This window comes from Venturia canescens, chromosome 10 (assembly GCF_019457755.1).
Source record: "Venturia canescens isolate UGA chromosome 10, ASM1945775v1, whole genome shotgun sequence".
In the NCBI taxonomy this organism is placed as follows: domain Eukaryota; kingdom Metazoa; phylum Arthropoda; class Insecta; order Hymenoptera; family Ichneumonidae; genus Venturia; species Venturia canescens.
In genome coordinates, this window is record NC_057430.1 from 11,965,568 (window position 1) to 11,984,044 (window position 18,477).

The 18,477-nt window shown below is 39.7% G+C and overlaps 1 protein-coding gene across 1 annotated transcript in view; it reads left to right on the forward strand.

The window, feature by feature from the left end:
* The window catches only part of LOC122417326 (probable G-protein coupled receptor B0563.6), a 42,684-nt gene extending 27,925 nt beyond the window's left edge, over positions 1-14,759 (forward strand). The window contains exons 3-6 of the mRNA XM_043430760.1: positions 9,675-9,824; positions 10,227-10,477; positions 11,643-11,930; positions 13,560-14,759. Coding sequence (XP_043286695.1) covers positions 9,675-9,824; positions 10,227-10,477; positions 11,643-11,930; positions 13,560-13,829 — 959 coding nt within the window. The 3' untranslated portion in view covers positions 13,830-14,759. The remainder of the gene's footprint in view (positions 1-9,674; positions 9,825-10,226; positions 10,478-11,642; positions 11,931-13,559) is intronic.
* The last annotated feature ends 3,718 nt before the right edge of the window (positions 14,760-18,477 follow it).

Here is an 18,477-nt window from a genome sequence, read left to right on the forward strand (position 1 = left end):
GCGTTTAAAAGTTGGAGCCTCGGAGAAAAATGATTAATGTGCGAAGGAAAGTTCGAGCGTACATTTAGCTGTTTCTTTTATATTCTTTTATTTTTTGCTCGACAAACATTTGAGATATTCGAATGTACTTTAACTCGATTGACGTCGTTTAAAAGGATTTGAGAAAGCGCGAAAAACACATTTTTGCGAGTTAACAGCGTAAAACTTCCAAAACTCCGTCACTCGAAAGGGTGTTCGGCTCGAGTCTCCGACATCACTTGAGTTTCCCGTCACGAAAAGCACTTTTTTATCGCAATTTGTTTGTTTGTTTTTACCCTCGTTCGGATCGCACGTACAAAACAAAAGGGAGAATCGACCAAGTGAGATGTTTGTTCCTCGCGGGAAACTCGACAGCAAAAAGAATGCTCGAGCCCCTGGCAGATAAGAAGTTTAACAAAACTTTGTGAATCTCCTCCCGATCGATGTCTCATTGATTTCGCATCATTCCGCACCGATTACTAATCAAAGATCGATGAGCAGTAATGGACTGAGAGAAGAAGGACTTTGATTATCCCACGTTCTTCTCGTGCTGATTATTTTCTTTTTTGTAACCCCTTAACGCTCATCCTCGTTCTCCCTCGAGGTTCTTACAGCACCGATCTGAACAAGAGCAATCGAGAAAATGGGAATAACTATAGGATCCTTTATCTCGATAAGACCCTTGCTCCAAGGTCTCATCCCAAGACCTTCATCCGACAAATTGAAGGATTCTTATTCCCAAGTTTCAAGTTAGACACTCAGACTACCCCACTTTTTTATTCTAATAACCACATAAATTTGTGTCCAGTCTTTTGAAGCTCGTGCACCTGATCATTAGAAAGAATGCGAGACGGATCGTTTGCTCGAAAATCAGAAAGCAGCCATCGTTGCTCCCGGTCAGTCCTTTTCTGACCGAGTCTCATTCATTCATAAGTTGCCAGATTTGAGGAAAGCTGCTCGAAAATCTCGAACGCAGGGTTTGGGGTCAAAAGACATTTTCACTGGAGAACGAAAAAACTGGATTTCGGGTGTCGAGTTGACGGAACTTTGACAAAACTGAAGCCAGGAATTTGATAGATGATTTTTTAATAATAAAAAAGATACGAGAATTAAAGAAAAAGAAATTTAAATTTTAGATTCCAAACTTTGTACGTAGGGCGTTTTTCGGTTGAATTTCGGGCTGGTTCGAAGAGAGTCGACCGGAATAGGGATAAAGATCGAGTAATTCGTATGCGGCTACGAACCTTTCCGCTCTGAATCTCGTGTGCTTCAGCCAACTTTACGTTTTCGCGAGGCTTCTATGGAGGAAGATGGGAGGGAGGAACTGAGAGATCCGTTAAGGAAACGCACCAGGTGTCGTTTCCTCAACTCCATTGTTTTTTCTTACGAGTATACGGAGGGACCGATATAAATCCTTCAATAACGTGAGAGGTATGACCGAAAAGAAAACGTGAAAAATTTATAAGTGGATAAAAAAAATGGAAATGAAACATCTTACGAGAGATTTGCTGAAGTCGAATGAGGAGACGAGATTTTTGTAGAATCCCCAAATGCACTTGCATTTTGAAAAATTTATAAAGAACTCCAATAGAAGACGTTTTTGCGCTCGTTTTTATCGCAGAACGATGTGAAAATATGCAAAAATTTGAAGTTAACATAGAAAAAAGGCAAAAAAAAAAATGGTCTCGACGCTGACGTCAATTTTCATGGGTGAAAAATATAAATTTGGTTTGTCTTCAGAGGACTTGGAAGTTTAGAAAATTGTGGTGTACCGTTGACTCGTTGGGGGACGAAAGTTCGTAGGGCCGAAGAATTCTCGTTGGGCTGAAAGTTTATGCTTTAAAATTCAGACCATTCGTCTTAGGTAGCAGGGTGCAAGAATGGAAAAAAGGGTACATAATTCAGGTGTAGGAGGGAGAATGTCGAAGGAACAAAATCCCCGAAAGCACGAGGGTGCGCAGGCAGAAGGTGCAGAAAAAGAAATTCAGCGAAATATAGAAAAAAATCGTCTAAATAAGAGAGAAAAAAATGGGAGAAAAGGCGACTCCGGGAGCCGGGAGTCTGATCGCCCTCGTGAGAATATCGAGACTGTATTATCGTTGGCTTGGCAAGAGGCGGGCGACAAGGACGAAAAGACAGAAGAAAAGGCGAGGAGACTCCGCGAGGGATGGAATCTCGAGCACTTCTTCCGGTAGCCAAAGATACTTTCGGGCTCACGTAAAGAGGATAATACCTTCGAGACTTCGAGACTACTGTGCGTCTCAATGCACTTTGTATGCAAACGCACTCGGTCCCGGATCGTTGTAAATATCAGCTTGAACGAAGGGAGAATATTCTCTGTATAAAGAAAAGAAAAAAAGAGCGAAGAAAATGAAAAAAACGAAATGATAAAAAACGGCGAAGATACAAAAAAATATGTTGGAAGGAGTCAATTGAAGGGAGTAAAGCTTCCCTTGGGGAAGTTCAAAGCGAAAAGAAAAAAAAAGCGTTGAATCGAATCTTTGGCTGGGCGTAATGGACCGGCGGATGGAAGAGTAAGAATTTAATGGAATAAATTTATTATCCCCGTCTACGTCGTAGATTATTCGAAAAAAAGACATAATTTGATACAAAATAATATGAAAATTCGATGAAGTCTGAACAAAATTAGGACACGCATCGATGTAATTTAAAACAGTTTTATTATTTTCCTCCGTTAAAGTGTAATTTTACTTTTCCTCTTTTCATGAAGATCGAAGCACCTTTTATTCGTTCGAAGAAACAATATTTTTTTCTTCCCCTCGTAAATAAAACATTTTCCAATGTTCGTTCAATATAACCGAAAATTCATGTCACGAGGATTTTCGTGAATTCAACTAGCTACCGCGCGGTACGGTTTTTAGAGATAAAATATTCGCTTCGCGAATATTTCTCCGGATTTCTGATGGATACGATAAAATTTCGGATGTCGAGCAAGTCGTAAAATTTATTGAGCTTGTAAAAAATGTTTTATCAACTTTTTGTTTTTTTTTTTCATCCTTTTTTTTCGTTTTCGTTTTTTCATACTCCACCGATGGATTCGATCGATTCGTTTTTTCTACCCTATTTTATTCGGTCACATATTTGTCGTCCTTGTTACAAGGATAATTCGGGCCACGTTCCAGATCGCGAAGGTTTCCTGTCGCGTGTGCGGGGAGGTTTATAGGTCCAGCGAAAGATTCGCCGAGTCAAACCCTTCGACAGGAGAAAAATCCTTGGGAAAAAAGTATTAGAGAGGTTCGTTATCATCCTTCTTTTTTGGTCAACTCTTCGCTATACACCTATCGTCGAAATTAAGCTGCTGTTCGTACTGTTCGTACGAATCTCCCTGTAACTAACAAGCCTCAAGGTTTACGTAACTCGGTAATTAACGCGCGTGGGTAAACTTTGTTCTTCATTAACGCTGATTGAAAAGAAAAAGGAAGGAGAAGTACTGCTCGTTTTTCTCACGCTCAAAGATCGATTGATTTTCCTTCTAAGAGTATTAAAAATAATCTGAAAAAAAAAAGCTTTGCAGCTCCTCCCGTTCATTATTCTGGCAATTTTTTTGCTTAAATTTGGCAAAGAGATCATCGTTACGAGGGAATTTCAAGGGAACTATGCCCGAAGGAACAAAATCAAGTACAAAAGGGCCAAAAATCCTTCGGGAGGAAGCTTATTGTTGATTTTTTTCCTTTTTTCTTTTTCAAATTCATCGGTCGAGGGAACATTTTTATCGTTGGAAAATCTTTTAGCACGTCAGTAACACCCCTCGAGAAGAATACATTCCTCCAAGCCCTTTCTTATTTTGTCGAGTGAATGGCTCACGCCGTTTGCAGAAGTTGAGCGAGAGAAAATGAGAGATTTTTCTGACGTTCGCTCCTACGCTTATACGTAAAGCCTTCACATATATTTAATCTTAAAAAGAAAATATTTCTTAGAATGAAAATTAAAGATTGAATTGAGATTTTCGTAGTCGTGAGAAATGAAATTTCGCTGATCGTGCGGGACGCGGATGAAGGAACAGATGATTTCGAATCGCAACGATCGAGAACAACGAGCATCGAACACATCCTCATTTATTTCGAGTCCCGATAGAAAATCGCGGGGAAAAAGTGGCCTCGAAGCTCTGGATAAAACGAGGCTTACCTCAACGTTTCGAGGTTTCATTCACTCGTCGAATAGCCCGGGATATATTGTACCGATTACGAGCACGTATGAGAGGTCACGACGACGAAGGGAGAAAGGGCTGAAAAAATGAAAACGGTTGACACAAAAGCGTAAAAGGTATATTGCGATGTTTGAGCCAATGTTCGTATAAGGTTTATTACTTGGGCAACGAAATTGCACTAGAAGCTGCCACATTCGTTCCTGCCATTCGCATATATATAGTCTTGATAGTTTCAACAGGTTTCTCCCTCTCCGTCTCTCTCTCCTCGTCTCTCCAACCCCCGTTTCGCTCTATTCGTTTCTCCCCTTCTCTCGCGCGTTTTTGTCCCCTTTTCACCTACGAGGAACGGGGCGCGCGCGAGGCTGGAAATCGAGAGGTGAGTGAACGCTTTCCGGGACGTCCCCGGGACTCTTGGCTCGTGTGCGAGAGTCCTGTCTGCCAAGCTGGCTGACTCGTTGCTCCCTTTATCCCCCCCTCCGCCTCTCATCCGCTCGCCCAATACACATTTTGACCTTTCACCACTCCAAAACACCATCCCGCCGATGAATAGTTCGAGGCGAACGTATTCAGTATCTCTCCTGATAACGTGCTCTTCGGACACTTTATGAGCTCCAGCTGGTTCTAGCCCACACTTTTTTGGCCCTTTTTCCGTAGACAACACACGGGGATTCCTGCTGGAACGTTCCTCGCCGCATTTGATGGCTATTACAGAACGTTTTTTCTCAGTACATCAACTGTTGATAAACTACTCTTAAGATGATGGATCAGTCGGTAATCACAACCGTGAGTGCGAGAGAGATAGCTGCAAATTTTGACAAGGAAATTTTTCCACATCGTTTGTCTCATCGAAAAAATAAAAATGTCATCGGATTTTTGCGATCGTGCGCTGCGTACGATGACATTTTTATTATTTTAATCGGACGAACGATGTCAAAGAGTTTCAATTTCAAAAATTCGAGGTGTGGTTACCGACTGATCCATCGTCTTAAGGAAGTCCACGCAAATCTAATGGGAATCGAAAACTCTAGCTTTAACTTTGTACACAGGCTCATGTGGCAGACACACTTCCTGTGCGATCATTTGGGTTTAATGAAATAGGAGCCTCCCAACTTTCGAGAGCCAAAAACGAGACTAAGAAAATAGAATGTTTTTAGATATCAATGGTGACTCGAGAAAACCTTGTTACCGGTGAGAATCACTTGGGAATGGAAAAATAAAAACACTTTTTTGAGGTTAACGAGTTATAACGACATAAACAGTGGAAGGTTTGACAACACCGTGAGCCAGCTGGTTTAAAATATAAATATGCATACTAATATGCAAAATAGAAAATGGCTGTTGGCACATTTTGCTTGACGATTTACTACGAAAGTGCTTAAACCGTTATAACTGTATTAAAAATTGATCAATCTCGACAAGTAAATGACACATAATTTTAATAATTGCGAGAATAAATTTTAATCGTTTCTTTGATCATGAAAAAGCAAAAAAGTTCACTTGCTTTTTTGGATCACAAGTAACGCACAAATCTTTCGTTGATTCTTCCAAACTCGTCGTATTATTTCCTCAAATTTGATGTTTCCAAATGCTGCTGAGCTGATCGAGCCAAAACTCCGGATTTTTTGTTCATGCTCGGCTGAAAATCGAGCTCAAAATATGCTCTCACTAATCCGATGTTTATTGGTTTTTATCATCGGCTCACCGTCCTTCGTTTTTACGTTCCCACGAATATAAATTCGCTTTGTTTTCAGCTAGCAGCGCTGCATTCTGGTTTATGAGTTTGTCGCAATTGCTAAATGTTTTGTCGACAGTCGAATGTGGAGCATCGATTTTTACTAAACTCTCATGAAATTTTAGCTCCAACTTTTTTTCGATAATAAATATAGCGAGCTTCGACGTTTCACGACCGAATTATGGAAGTGCCGTTTGAACATGGACGAAATCTCGTTTTCGCCAATATCCACAAACGCGCCGCAGTTTCTCGACGCCAAATAATTTATATATGCAGAGGCTTTTTCTGCGGTGGCTCTCTGTTGATCTAATCGATACAATGACACCATTTCCAATCACTTCATGTCCAATTTTTCCAAAAATAAAAACAAGAATTTTGTGCACCAATTTTTGGAATCGTCCAAGTGAAACACCCTCGTTCAATCAACTTGAACGAATTCGTAAACTTTCATCTTTTCGTGGAATATAAAAAAAAAAAAAAACAAAAAAAAACAAACAAAAAATTCTTTTCTGTAGTTAGAACGGTCTCTTCTAGAAACTTGAATCAACGATCATTTGATTTTTGGTAAAAATTTCCATGGGAAATCCTTGAAAATGATTTATCCACAGACATTCCATTCTGTGGATAAGAATTCAAATCCTTAAAACCGTTTTCTTGGAGCTTATTCAATGAGTGAGAAAATCCTGCACGATTTATCTCAATATCTCGAAACTTTGATTCAGTCTCGAGTCCTAAAATCCTGGAAAGATCGATAGCTGAGTGTCGAACAAAAGAGGAGACATTGGTATCAGAGATTCCGGTGGCATTTGGCTCGCGCCATTCTAAATTTCGAGCGTATTAGCAGTTTGTTTAGCGTCGAAGTTTCTTTTGCGAGAAACTAGGACGAGGCCAAGGACAGGCCGAGTAAAAATGCATTCGTTTTAACTGAACGATGATAATATTTTAAACTGTTTGATTAAGCCAATTTTCGAGAAAACGTCGAGTAAAAAGATGAAGAAGAGCAATTTGTTGGCGAGTAACTTTCGTTGAGAAGGGAAGAAAAAAGAGGAAAGTAAAGAGAAGCTGCTGGGTAAAAAGTGAGGAAAGGGTGCTTCGTTTTTACGAGGTTCTGAACAAGTCTAGTGAAAGTAAAAACTGCAAGTACAACTAGTCTTTTAAACGTTAACGATCCAGAGAACAGTCGTGTTCATTCGTTGAATAGAATCATTGCAAAAAATGGAATGAATTGATGTGAACATTGGTGTGTGTGTGTGTGTGTGTGTATTCGAAGCTACAAGTCCAGAAATTGAAGAAATAATTTTGAGTAAACGACCGAAAAAGTTAGACCCGCGCTGAAAGGACCTTAAACCGAGAAGGTTTTGTACTGGGTAAGAATGAAAATAGCGAGATGATCGTAATTTACATGTTCCTGGGACCTTGTGTAGTATAAAGCTCGCAAAAGCTCACGAAGCGAGCACGAGTCAGAGCAATTTAGTTTTAATGGAACTAAAGCCATCGGATAGGCCAAAAGCAGGGCCAGGATGAACGTAAAATTTTTACGAGATCAACATTCTCTGGGCTTTCGCAGCGTGTTAAAGTTTTTCAAGATTCCTTCGCCCACGCTGTCTCTCGTGTTGACACGGTTTTTTCTCTTTCTCCCGCTCACTAAAGTATAGAAAATCCCTTAAACCTTCCAAGTGACAGTTCGCAGAAAGAAACTAAAAAATATTGCGACTGAAATGTATTTCTTGCCTCCGATTGTACGAACTGAAAAAAAAAAAAAAAAAAAAACAGGCGAAAAAACCGAGACGAGGCTTCCCCGGATACGAATAATTATTTGTCGCTCGCATCAGCGTCGTAAATCAGTTTGAATCGCCGCGAATCTTCCAGATCTTTGTGGGGAGCTTTTTTACCACTATCCAAGGAGAAGAGCCTGTTTTACCGAGCCTGCAGAAGCTTTTATGATGCTTTTACCGACGTCGGAGAAAGCTCTGACGATAAAATTGTTGGGCAGTAGGTCAGCGAGGGAAGCTTTCCTACCAGGAACACTGTTCGATCGTCGTTAAAGTAGGAAACTTTAACAAATTCCACTCATCTCTTTTCTTTACTCGTTGTAACCACCGTTCCAAAAAGCCCACAATCGAAAACGTCAATTCTCTTGAACCCCCCCAGTCGCAGTTTCGAACTAAAATTTCGTCCAAAAATCATTCAAAATGTACTCAAGACTACTTCGAACCTTTCTCAAAATCATTCCAAAATTCCAAAGACCTTTTTTCACCCTCATGGTAAAGCAGAAAAAAAAACATTTCCAAAAATATTGCTCCAAATCCGGGAGCTTCTTCGCTTCCCAACATCAACGTTACATTCGCACAGCACCTGGATCGAGCGCTGTACAACCCAGTGAAAAATCGATCATTAAATGAGATAGTGTACAATATTAATTTGAACCACTTGAGCCCCCTTAACGTCGACGAACTGTAATACATATCTATATCAATGTGTATATAGATCCAAGTGCTGGATGGATATATACAATTGTACGGATATATATTTGTGAGCATCGACCACGCTGGAAACCGCACTCAAGAATTTAATTAATTTTCCTCGATAACAACGGCCTCTCTGTTATTTGAGTAGAGGTTAGATAAACACAGCAAAACGCCGATGAGTGCAACGAGGTCGGGACTTTTTTTCCCTGCCATATGTTGATATTTCACTGAAATACGTTGAAATACACGCTTTAAGGGGGAATATCAGTGTGACGGGCTGAAAAATGAGATATTTTTTGGGATTTTTTTTTTTTTTTTTTGAAAAACGGCTGAATCAAATTATTTGAATTTTCGTGTATTAATTAGTGAAGTAATGAAGTATACAGGGATTTTTTTTATTTATTTTTAGTACATTCTATTAAGGAGAGAAGCACTCGCAAAATGGCGTCTCATAAAAAGACTCCACGACAGTTGACAGCATAAGTGGTAGAGCAAGCATTTGAAATCAAAAATTGAAAAAAAATGATTAAATTTTTATTAGAAAAAAATGGCGGCAATTTAAAAAAAATCGAATTTCACACAATAATTTTACAGTACATTGTTAATAAAAAAAAGTAAAAAATTTTAGAAAAAACTCTACGATGCGACGATAGTGATAAGTTTTCTGAAGGGAATCCTTTTTGCATGAAGTCGATTGGAAAAAATTTGATAGTTATGCTGTCAACCAGGTCAAAAAACATGATTTCGAGAAAAACGTGTTTAATGTTTTGAGAGGATAAAATTGAATGATGTAACTTGAATATTAATATAAAACAAGTTCTTAGCGGTGAGTCTGCTATCCCTGGATCATACAGAAGCTCTTTTGCACCCAAGATCTTTTTTTTACACTGACATTCTCCCTTAATAATGCCAACGAGCATTCTTTATCAATTTAAGCACACCGCAAATTACGAGACACGTAAAAATACGAGAAAATATCGAAAATATGTTTTTCATTCTCCTAAAAATTGTGATTTTGTAAGGTGTCAGAGAAACTTCGTTATTCAGGTTTTGATTTGCTCATATTGAGCGCGGAGCTTCCGTAAAGGATTTTTCTTCATTGTGAAAAATCTCAGGAATCCTTGATATTTTTTATTTTTTTTTCTGCTGCCGCTATAAGTTTGAAAAATTCGAGTTTGACTTTGGCTTAATGAAATCACGGGGTTGGATCGTTTTTATTGCGTTTCCTTTGATCCGAAGGATCGTTGTTCCTCTTTTAACTCGTTTTCTTACATCGTCGATATTACAGGATACGCGGCTGCAGCGCTCCTCGCAATATTGTTCTGCATACCTTTCGCACTGAGAGTTCTCATCCACAAGGAAACTGGACGATGGAGCAACTGGCCGCAGGCTTTTTATCATGCCCATCTCGAACTTTTCCTCGGCAATGGGTGTCTCGGTAATTCAATCTCATTTTCTTTCACAAAGATTCTTAAAAAAATGAGCTGGAAATTCTCCTGCAATTCTGAACATTCCTAAACAGTCGGCTCTTCTATTTCCTAAAATATTACATTTTTTTTTCAATTTTAGAACAAAGATTCGTTTGTCAATTCGACATTATTTCGAGTTGGAAACCGTGAGATTTTTTTATCAAGTTTCTTTATTCCTCAATGATAAAACGTAATTAAATTCGTGCCCAGCTATTCTAGAGGTATTTATTCGCTGCAAAACTTATTTGTAGTTCTTCAAAAAAATTGACCTTCCGGCAGGTTCATCCTCAATTTTTTCATCAGACAAATCCAGTGCCAAAAACGTTTGTTTCTTTTGGCTCTAATTTTTCTTTATTTTTCCACTCCCCCAGGTGTAGGAGTAATGATGCTCTTGGCACTGACCGTCGAACGCTACGTGAGCGTCTGCCATCCTGGACAACACACGAGGCCACTTTGCGGACCTCCCCACATCATGGTCAGCCTCATACCAATCGCCACTTTTTTGATTTATCTTCCGAGTCTTTTTCGAGGCGAAGTTACCACTTGTCTCGTTGCACCGGGAGGTCCGCTGATTTATCAGAAACGTGATAATCTCAGATTCCTTCATTCGGTCTTCTATCAGGTCAGTTTTTTTAAGGATTCGATAATCGAACATTCTCTTCACTACTTTAGTAACCATTTTTCGGAAATTTATCGTTTGAATCGTTTCATTCAATCTTGAGAATGAGAAATTCATTCAAGCACCTGACGAACTTTAATCTTTCTATTAAAGTAAAATTCACTCATGAGACTTTAATTTCTGTTGGATTGGGAATCAAGTTAAATATAAGGAAAAACAAATGAAAATAACTGAATGTAATTCGATGATTGAATCGATTTCGAGTTAGCGTACTCGAAATTCTCAAAAATATAAAATCACTGGATTCAAGGCACAGAATCCAAAATCATTGTAATTCCAAAATATGAAGCATCGAATAACGTTTTCAATTTTCTGATGGTTCAAAATCCCGAGAAGTGTGGAAATCGAATACCAATTACACGACTGTACAAAAAAATGTTCTTGTTTGTCCTAAAGTTCATTTCATGATTTTCCGGTTAATTATGCACGAGAACGAAGAAAAAAAAGCCTTATTTTATATAAAGTTTGCTTTTGCGATGGTCATACCAATAATACTAATTTTCATGTTTTCATAAGAATTTTAATACATTCAAACATACCCCGCGATAAAAGTGGGGCTTTTACATTCACACAGTGTCTCCAGACGGTACTCGCGACTGATAAATAACAATCAGGTGAACGTTTTCACCAAGAAATAAAAGAAAAAGTAAAACTGTGCATTTTTAAATGATTTCCCACAGTTTTTAAAGCTAATTTGATCGTTAAAATGCATCAGAATAATATACACTTATCTTTGTATGGTTTTATTATAAAATAAAAATAGAAATCATCACTGATTTTTAAAAATACCGTTCCAACGTTCTCCTACGGATACAGAAGCGAACTTTTTCATGCCACGTTATTTTTTTTCGTTCAAATATGATGCAATCTACAAAAATTTCATACTCAAATCTCAATGTCAAATTTTATGGAATATTGAAAAAAGATGGTTGCATGAAAAAAAAAAATGTAATTTAATAAAATACGTAAAAAATAATCCAAAAATATGTAAAACCATAGAAAGAGAAGCGTTGCTGGTAACGAACCATATGAGTTGACGAAAATAACAAACAGAGCTGATGAAAATAGGAAAAAAAAATAGTAATTTATGATATTATTGTGTTTGTAGATTTACAAAATAGTGCTGGAAGTCGTATTCAAAGTGGCACCAACGATTTTACTAGCAGGCTTAAATCTTCGAATAATGATAGTGTACAGAAATTCTTGTGAGCGTAGAAGACGAATGACACTATCGAGAACGGTGAGCAGCGACGAGGATCATCGAACATTCGCTGAGGAGAGGCGTTTGGTATTGTTGTTGGGAAGCACGAGTATACTATTCCTCGTTTGCGTCAGTCCAATGGTCATACTAAACGTGACACTGAGCGAGAGTAATTTGAGTCTTTATCCGTACCAGGTGAGTGATCGGCCATTAATCAAGATAAAATAGGAGCCCCGGCAGCGATTTTGCCTCTTAATTTCTGAACAGCCTTAATCCTATCCGGGCGTGCTTGAAACCGCAAGAGCTCTATCCCACGGTCCGCTCTCGTATCGAGAAAGGGGGCGAGCGAAGCCCAGCACACACGCCAACTATTATCCTCCTCAGCCACAACAAGTTGTTGGCGACTTTGGCTTATCTGCATCGAAAGTGCAGCCCTTTTATTTGGCACGCAACGGTGCTCTCGCGTTTCAGAGTTAATTATATCGCGTAGCGTCAATCTCGTTATCGTTTCTCGAGACAAATGAAACTTTTAAAGGGCTTTTAAGCTCGTCGATCTCTTAGAAACCGGGGGATGAAAAAAAGCTTTGTTTTCCCCATCAACGTGGTCGATCGTAGTTGAGTTTATCGGAAGAAAAAAGCACCGTTCGAAGCCATAAAACGCGTCTATTTGCGGCAAGAAAATCGGAAGTCTCTGATACCGTATGGCAGAGTATTCAAGATCGGAGATAAGTAAAAGCTTTTTTCGTCAATCTCGAATAAAATTTTTCTCATTGAGTTCAGCCGTATAATAAAGGGGACGAAGGTCAAACGACCGGAGGCAAAGAATGGCTAAATGGAGCTCCGATCCTGACCCTGCGAGCTCTTTTCCACCCTCCTTTATTCCGCTATCTCTTTTACTCCCTCTTTCTCTTTTTCCTTCCCCCGCGATCGTTGTCACTGCGCCAAATAATCATTCTCCGATGGCAGGAGCAGATCTCATTTCCTCGAAACTTTTATCATCGATTCATCATCATTTTGCGAAAAATCGAGATTCACCGATACACGTCAAAACAAATGAAAAACAAATCAATTATTTTTATCCAAAAACCGAAAATTTTTTATTATTCCAAAAAGAAAAATAATCTCTACGACTTCAACCCCCATTCTCGCCCGATCGAACCGTCCCGCTGACTTTTTCAACCCTCTCGTCGCACCCTCGTCTTCCCAACAAATCTCTCAAACGCCCTCTCTCTCTCTTCCTATTAATTTTTCCTATCCCACGACTTATTTTTGTCTCACATTTTCCCTACTTTTTTTACTCCTCCATCTATATATATATATACACACTTAAATATATTTTCTCAATCTCCTGTTCGTTGGTACTCGAGTCTAGCCACGTACGCGAAATCCCCTTACGATTTTCCGGAAGATCGATCTCACGAGAGCTCAGTAATAAAGCCAGTGGCACACGCTGCGTTTGCTTCCAATCTTTCTCATCTCGTATGTTTCATCCCTTTTTTCATGCCCCCGCCGCTGAGCCCCTCCGCGATAGATTCTTTCCTGCTTTCTCTATTTCTTGTTTTTTGACCAGTTGCGATACCGTTCGTTTTGCCTCTTTTACTCGCATATATCAATGGGCTTTTTTACATTTATATACACTATTTCTACATCCTATTGTTCCGTCCCACAAACCATCGCGTCTCTCCATTTCTTCTTCCTTGTTTTGTCTCGTTTTTTCGTAAAGTTTCTCCCCGAGTGGCACCCTTCCGTCGCCCTTTTCCTCCCCGTTTTCGGCTCTTTCTTCTCCCTCGTTTGTTTATTCGTTTGATTCAATTTTCGTAACAGGTCTTTCGTGCCCTCGCCAATCTACTCGAAGTCATAAATTACTCGATAACGTTCTACATCTACTGCCTCTTCTCCGAGGATTTTCGCAACACCCTCATACGCACGGTGCAGTGGCCTTGGACGATGAGCAGCAAAACTGGCGCCGCCGGTGACAACAGACGTGCTCCGATCAACAGATCGACGATTCCCAGGCCCACGACCACCACGACGACCCCGCCGACTACCACCGTCGCGACGCCCGGTCACCACGCACCACGTGCCAGTGTTTAACGGCTGATATTTGTATTTCGGAACGCCCTTAAGGTCAAAAGTTATTGGTATTTTGCGCGTGGTACTTTTTTTCGTATCGAAGGAGGAATTTCATTTGAAGTATTCGATCTTTCGCGGTTCACTGCGAAAATTCTATTTTCTGGATCGCACGAGTGCCAAAACGACTTTGAGTAGTTCGAGCTCGAAAACAAAGTGAAAATATCATGGAAATTCTCTTGGAAAACTGACCGACACTTCTGCCACACTGTTTCGATATCTCGATGGCTGAACGAGAGTTTACAAATGTTTTTTAACCTTTTGACCTCAAGGGTATGTATATAAGATATTTAACCTTCCAGAAATAGAGGAGCAAAGATTTTTCGCCTATTGATGACCGGGGAAAAGTTGTGTCGTGTGTGCATTCGTTCGTTGTAAAAAATATCGTGTGAGAAAAATATTTTCAGAAACGGATTTCAGATTGAGTGGCCTTATTAGCATTTTTTCAATAACGAAACCCGAGAAAACAAAATCTAGATCGTCTCTGCAAACGTACTTTCGTTTAACAAACGACCCAATCAAAATTTTTGCTTCCCAAATGGAACGAATTTGTCTCGAATATAAAACCAACAAGATTCCATTTTCCATCGCTTCGTTCGTTAAAAAAAATTATCAAATATTTCGACATTGCTGAGAGAGTAAAAACCTATCGAGAGCGATAAAGCCGAGCGACTCAAACGACCCGATCGGTCCAACGAAACGAACATTTGAAATGATTCTTTCTCCAGGCTCGATTTTATTCCATCAGCCGAACGCAATATCTGTAAGAAATTTAAAAAACTGCCGCGTCAACGATGTAAAAAATGACAGGAAAAATCCTATAAATATGTGAAATGAAAATGAAGCAAATCGAGTGAAGAAATAAATCGACGTGAAGAACGTCTCATTATCGCATTCGAATCCCTTATTTTCCCGTGTCCACGACTCCTTCATTCAAACGATACCAGCCATCGATGCATTATTCAATGAATCTTTGTTTTTCCTTCTCAGATATACGCGTCGATATTTGAGGACGAAAATACGTCTCGGTTAGTTATTATACTCCGTGGTTACTTACTCCTCGGGAGATGGAAAGTCTGTGTGTCGACGATGGGACATTATTTATGAGGGAAAACAGAGCGCCCCGTCGCGGTTTCAAGACTCCTCTCGAGCGTTGCGTTCCCTGTGTGCAGACTGTAAACGAACGATGATGTTGATGATGCGCACCTCGTTTCGTCAAGTATCCAGCGGAATAAGCGAGGTCACTTGGAAGAAAATACGCTTGAGATGCGGGGCTTGAGGAAAGAGTGAAAAAAGCATGAAATGTGAGACTCCAATTTTTCTTTCACAATCAATCATTGTTTCGAGGCAGAATGAAAAAGGGCTGAAAAGACTTTTTGCGGTATTAATTCGACGATAAACGACTATGAAAAATGAGATTGGAAACAGGATTTTTGACAGCGATCTACGATCGCTCGAATTCCAGATTCAGGGCGTTCCTTCGGGTCGAATTTGACGCGACAATCCGTCGAATCAGCTCCTCCGAGCGGAGCCAAGATCCGAGAAATCATTTACATCAAATTTCATCAAATTTTCAACGAAGCTTTCCCCTCTCGCGGTGAACCGTTCCCAATCGCTTTTGTCCGGAACGTAAAGAAAAGGATCCTCCGCGTACAGATAGGAGAAAAAAGTGAAGCTTTTTGTGAGCGGGAATAAGGGAGGAGGAAGGAGCGAGATGAAAAAGGAGGAAATGAAGAAAAGTGGCATTCACTTTCTGGGCTGCCGGCTGGACCAGCCGAGACGAACAAGTTTCAACCTCCCCTCGCTCTTAAGAGAGTTTTCGTACACAAGCACCTACGAAATTTCTGGGCAATGGACGAACAGCGGGAATTGTGAGAAGTGTGTAATATCAGAAGACTCGCGAGAGACGCGCCGGTGTGTGCCACGACACACTCTGCTAGCAGGGAGCAAATTCTACGTCGACGCTGAATCGCGAGAGGGTAAAGGCTGGAAATGTTCTCTTCCTCTCTCGCTCTTTCTCTCCCCTTCGGACCTCCCTCCGTCCGTCTTCCTATCTCCATCTTCTTTCCTTTGGATGGGCGTCGTTTCTGGGTCGATACAGGGTGGTGGCTTTGCCGACAGCCGCAGGGTAAGCGCTCAAGGGCCGGTGTGGATTCTCGGGCTCTCTCGCTCTCTATTTTACTCTTGGCCTTTACAGCATCCAATCTCTATCATTAATTATCGGCCCTAATTTATATATCGGGAGAAATCCCTTAAATTTCTGTTGTCTTATCAAAGCACGTGCTCCTTTCACTCTGCGTTTATTAATTAATAAAACGAAGATTCATTATTTCGTTATTATATCGTCTGTCGCGGTACACTGGATCCGAGAAACAGGATCTTGAAGGTTTTTTTTTTAGCAGGCTTCAGACACGGCATTGGTCGTTGTTTTTGTGGGCTTTTTCAGGGGAGTTGGTGGTGTTTCTGGTTGCAGGAATCGACTCAGTGCGGGGGTATTGAAATTGTGTTACGAATTTGGAGATATTTTGAAAATGAGGAGAAAAACCAAGCCACCGACATAATTTCCCCTCCGGCGGGATGGATAATGTGAAAAAATCAATAAACGAATTCCTGAGGTCAGACGCAGGCTGTACATTGGCATCGAATGGTTTATAAATATGTTCGTTTCCGGCGAGGTTTACTCTTGACGATATTATCTTAGACGCTCTACGAGCTGTGAAGAGACTTTTGTTACTTTGCCAGTTTTTATATCTCGTTTTATCCATTCGATATATTTACGCGGAGTTATCACTAATAAAAATCGAAATTTGTTACACTTAGCCTGAAACACTTTTAGGAGGAGTAAATTTGAAAAGATTAACAAATTTTCGTCTCCGCCAACGCGATGCAGGGATTCGGCTTGATAAAAAGTGATATATCATGAAATATCTTTGGACTCCAAAAGATGAAAAATTCGCATCGAAGTATTCTTAGACTGGGAACATTATTAACGAGGGACTAAAAAGACTGCTTTAAAAGATTCTTTCGAAGCTTATTCTTACGAATGAATTTTTTAAAATATTTTTTGAAAAAAATAATAGCGGACAATATTTTTGAGACGAAACAGTCGTTCGAGGGATTCAGAATTTTGTAATTTAAATGTGGAATCTTTTGTCAGAAACCTGTCAAAAGATCGTAATTTTTTTCTTAAAATTTTCAATATTTTTTGTGCAATAATAAAAAACATTAACGCTTCAAATAAAAATTGTTACGTAAATTCATGATTTATTAATGCTTTTCAATTTCCCCCCGAATCTCAGAGTTTCAATATTTTGAGCATATTCAACAAAATTCTTCGTTGACAAACAAGGCTCCTCGATCTCGAAAGCAAAATCCGCCAAAAAATTCCAACTCGAAATCCGTCCGTGGATGTAGAGCGTAATCGAAAAGTTCCGAAAATTCTGCGTCGTTTGTCTCTCGCGTACAGAGTCCGATACAACGAAGGAAATTGAAAAGTCATCGAACCGAGTTTTATTCAATATTATTCAGCTCGATTCACGCGTTTTTTCTACTGACCAGAATTGAATACTCTGGGGAGCTTGTGAACAATAGTGAATCAATATTTTGGTTAAGAAATCATTGAAAAGAGCTTTCCAGCTTCATCCCCGCTTCAGTATAGACTCGAATATACGGCTTTTCCGCCAACATAGCATAACAACATGCCAGAAAGTCTTAGTCGAGGCTGTACTTGATTCTCTCGCTCGTTAGTTTATGAATAGAATTTTTCGAAAAATCCAGCAAAACCGTCCGCTAACGAGAGGGGGATTTTCTTTGGATAGAAAAATTGGAGGAACTCGAGTGTGTTAAAAAGGGTGACAGTACACAAAGCCAAGGGCTACAGTCTCGTACGTCGCTATGACGAATGGCTCGGTAAGTCTATATTTATATGTTCAAAAAACATCCCTCGTGCTGGCATGACTCGCTCACATATCTATACATATTTATGCACATACGTATTTACATATGTCCATATACATGTCGGCAAACATACATATTTATGGTTGTGCATAGTCATTTCACGTATTAACGTGTTTTTCTCTCTCAGAGAGAGGGGGAGAAAAAGAGGGAGAGGAAGAAAGCTTGATAAAGGCGGTTTGTTGGCTGAGGAATTTCAGCGGAGGGATAAAAATCATCTGGAAGGAAAATATTTCGAAAAGGGGGATGGAAGGTGTACGAAAAGTTTATTTAAGGTAGATCATGCCCTGATTTTCATTCTTTTATGTATTTAATGGGTGTCCGAATTGGCTCGATTTTTACTTCCTAATTAAAAATACAATCACTTTAAATTAACGTCAGAGTTGATAATTCGAAATTGTAAATACATTTTTTCAATTTATCTCGTGGCGAATGAAATTACGAGCCAATGATCAATCGGGAATCCATCACTGACTGGAACCAAAATTTCATTCGTCCCCGGCTGAAATACTATCATTTTTTATGTAAAAAGTCGCTTTAGAGAAGGCAAAGGGAAAACACAAAATGGGTCAAGAAAAAAATGTTAATAAAAAGACAGAAGGCTGGGACAGGAATGGGACAAGCCAAGAAGAAACAAAATGCCGAAATAAGCGAATGT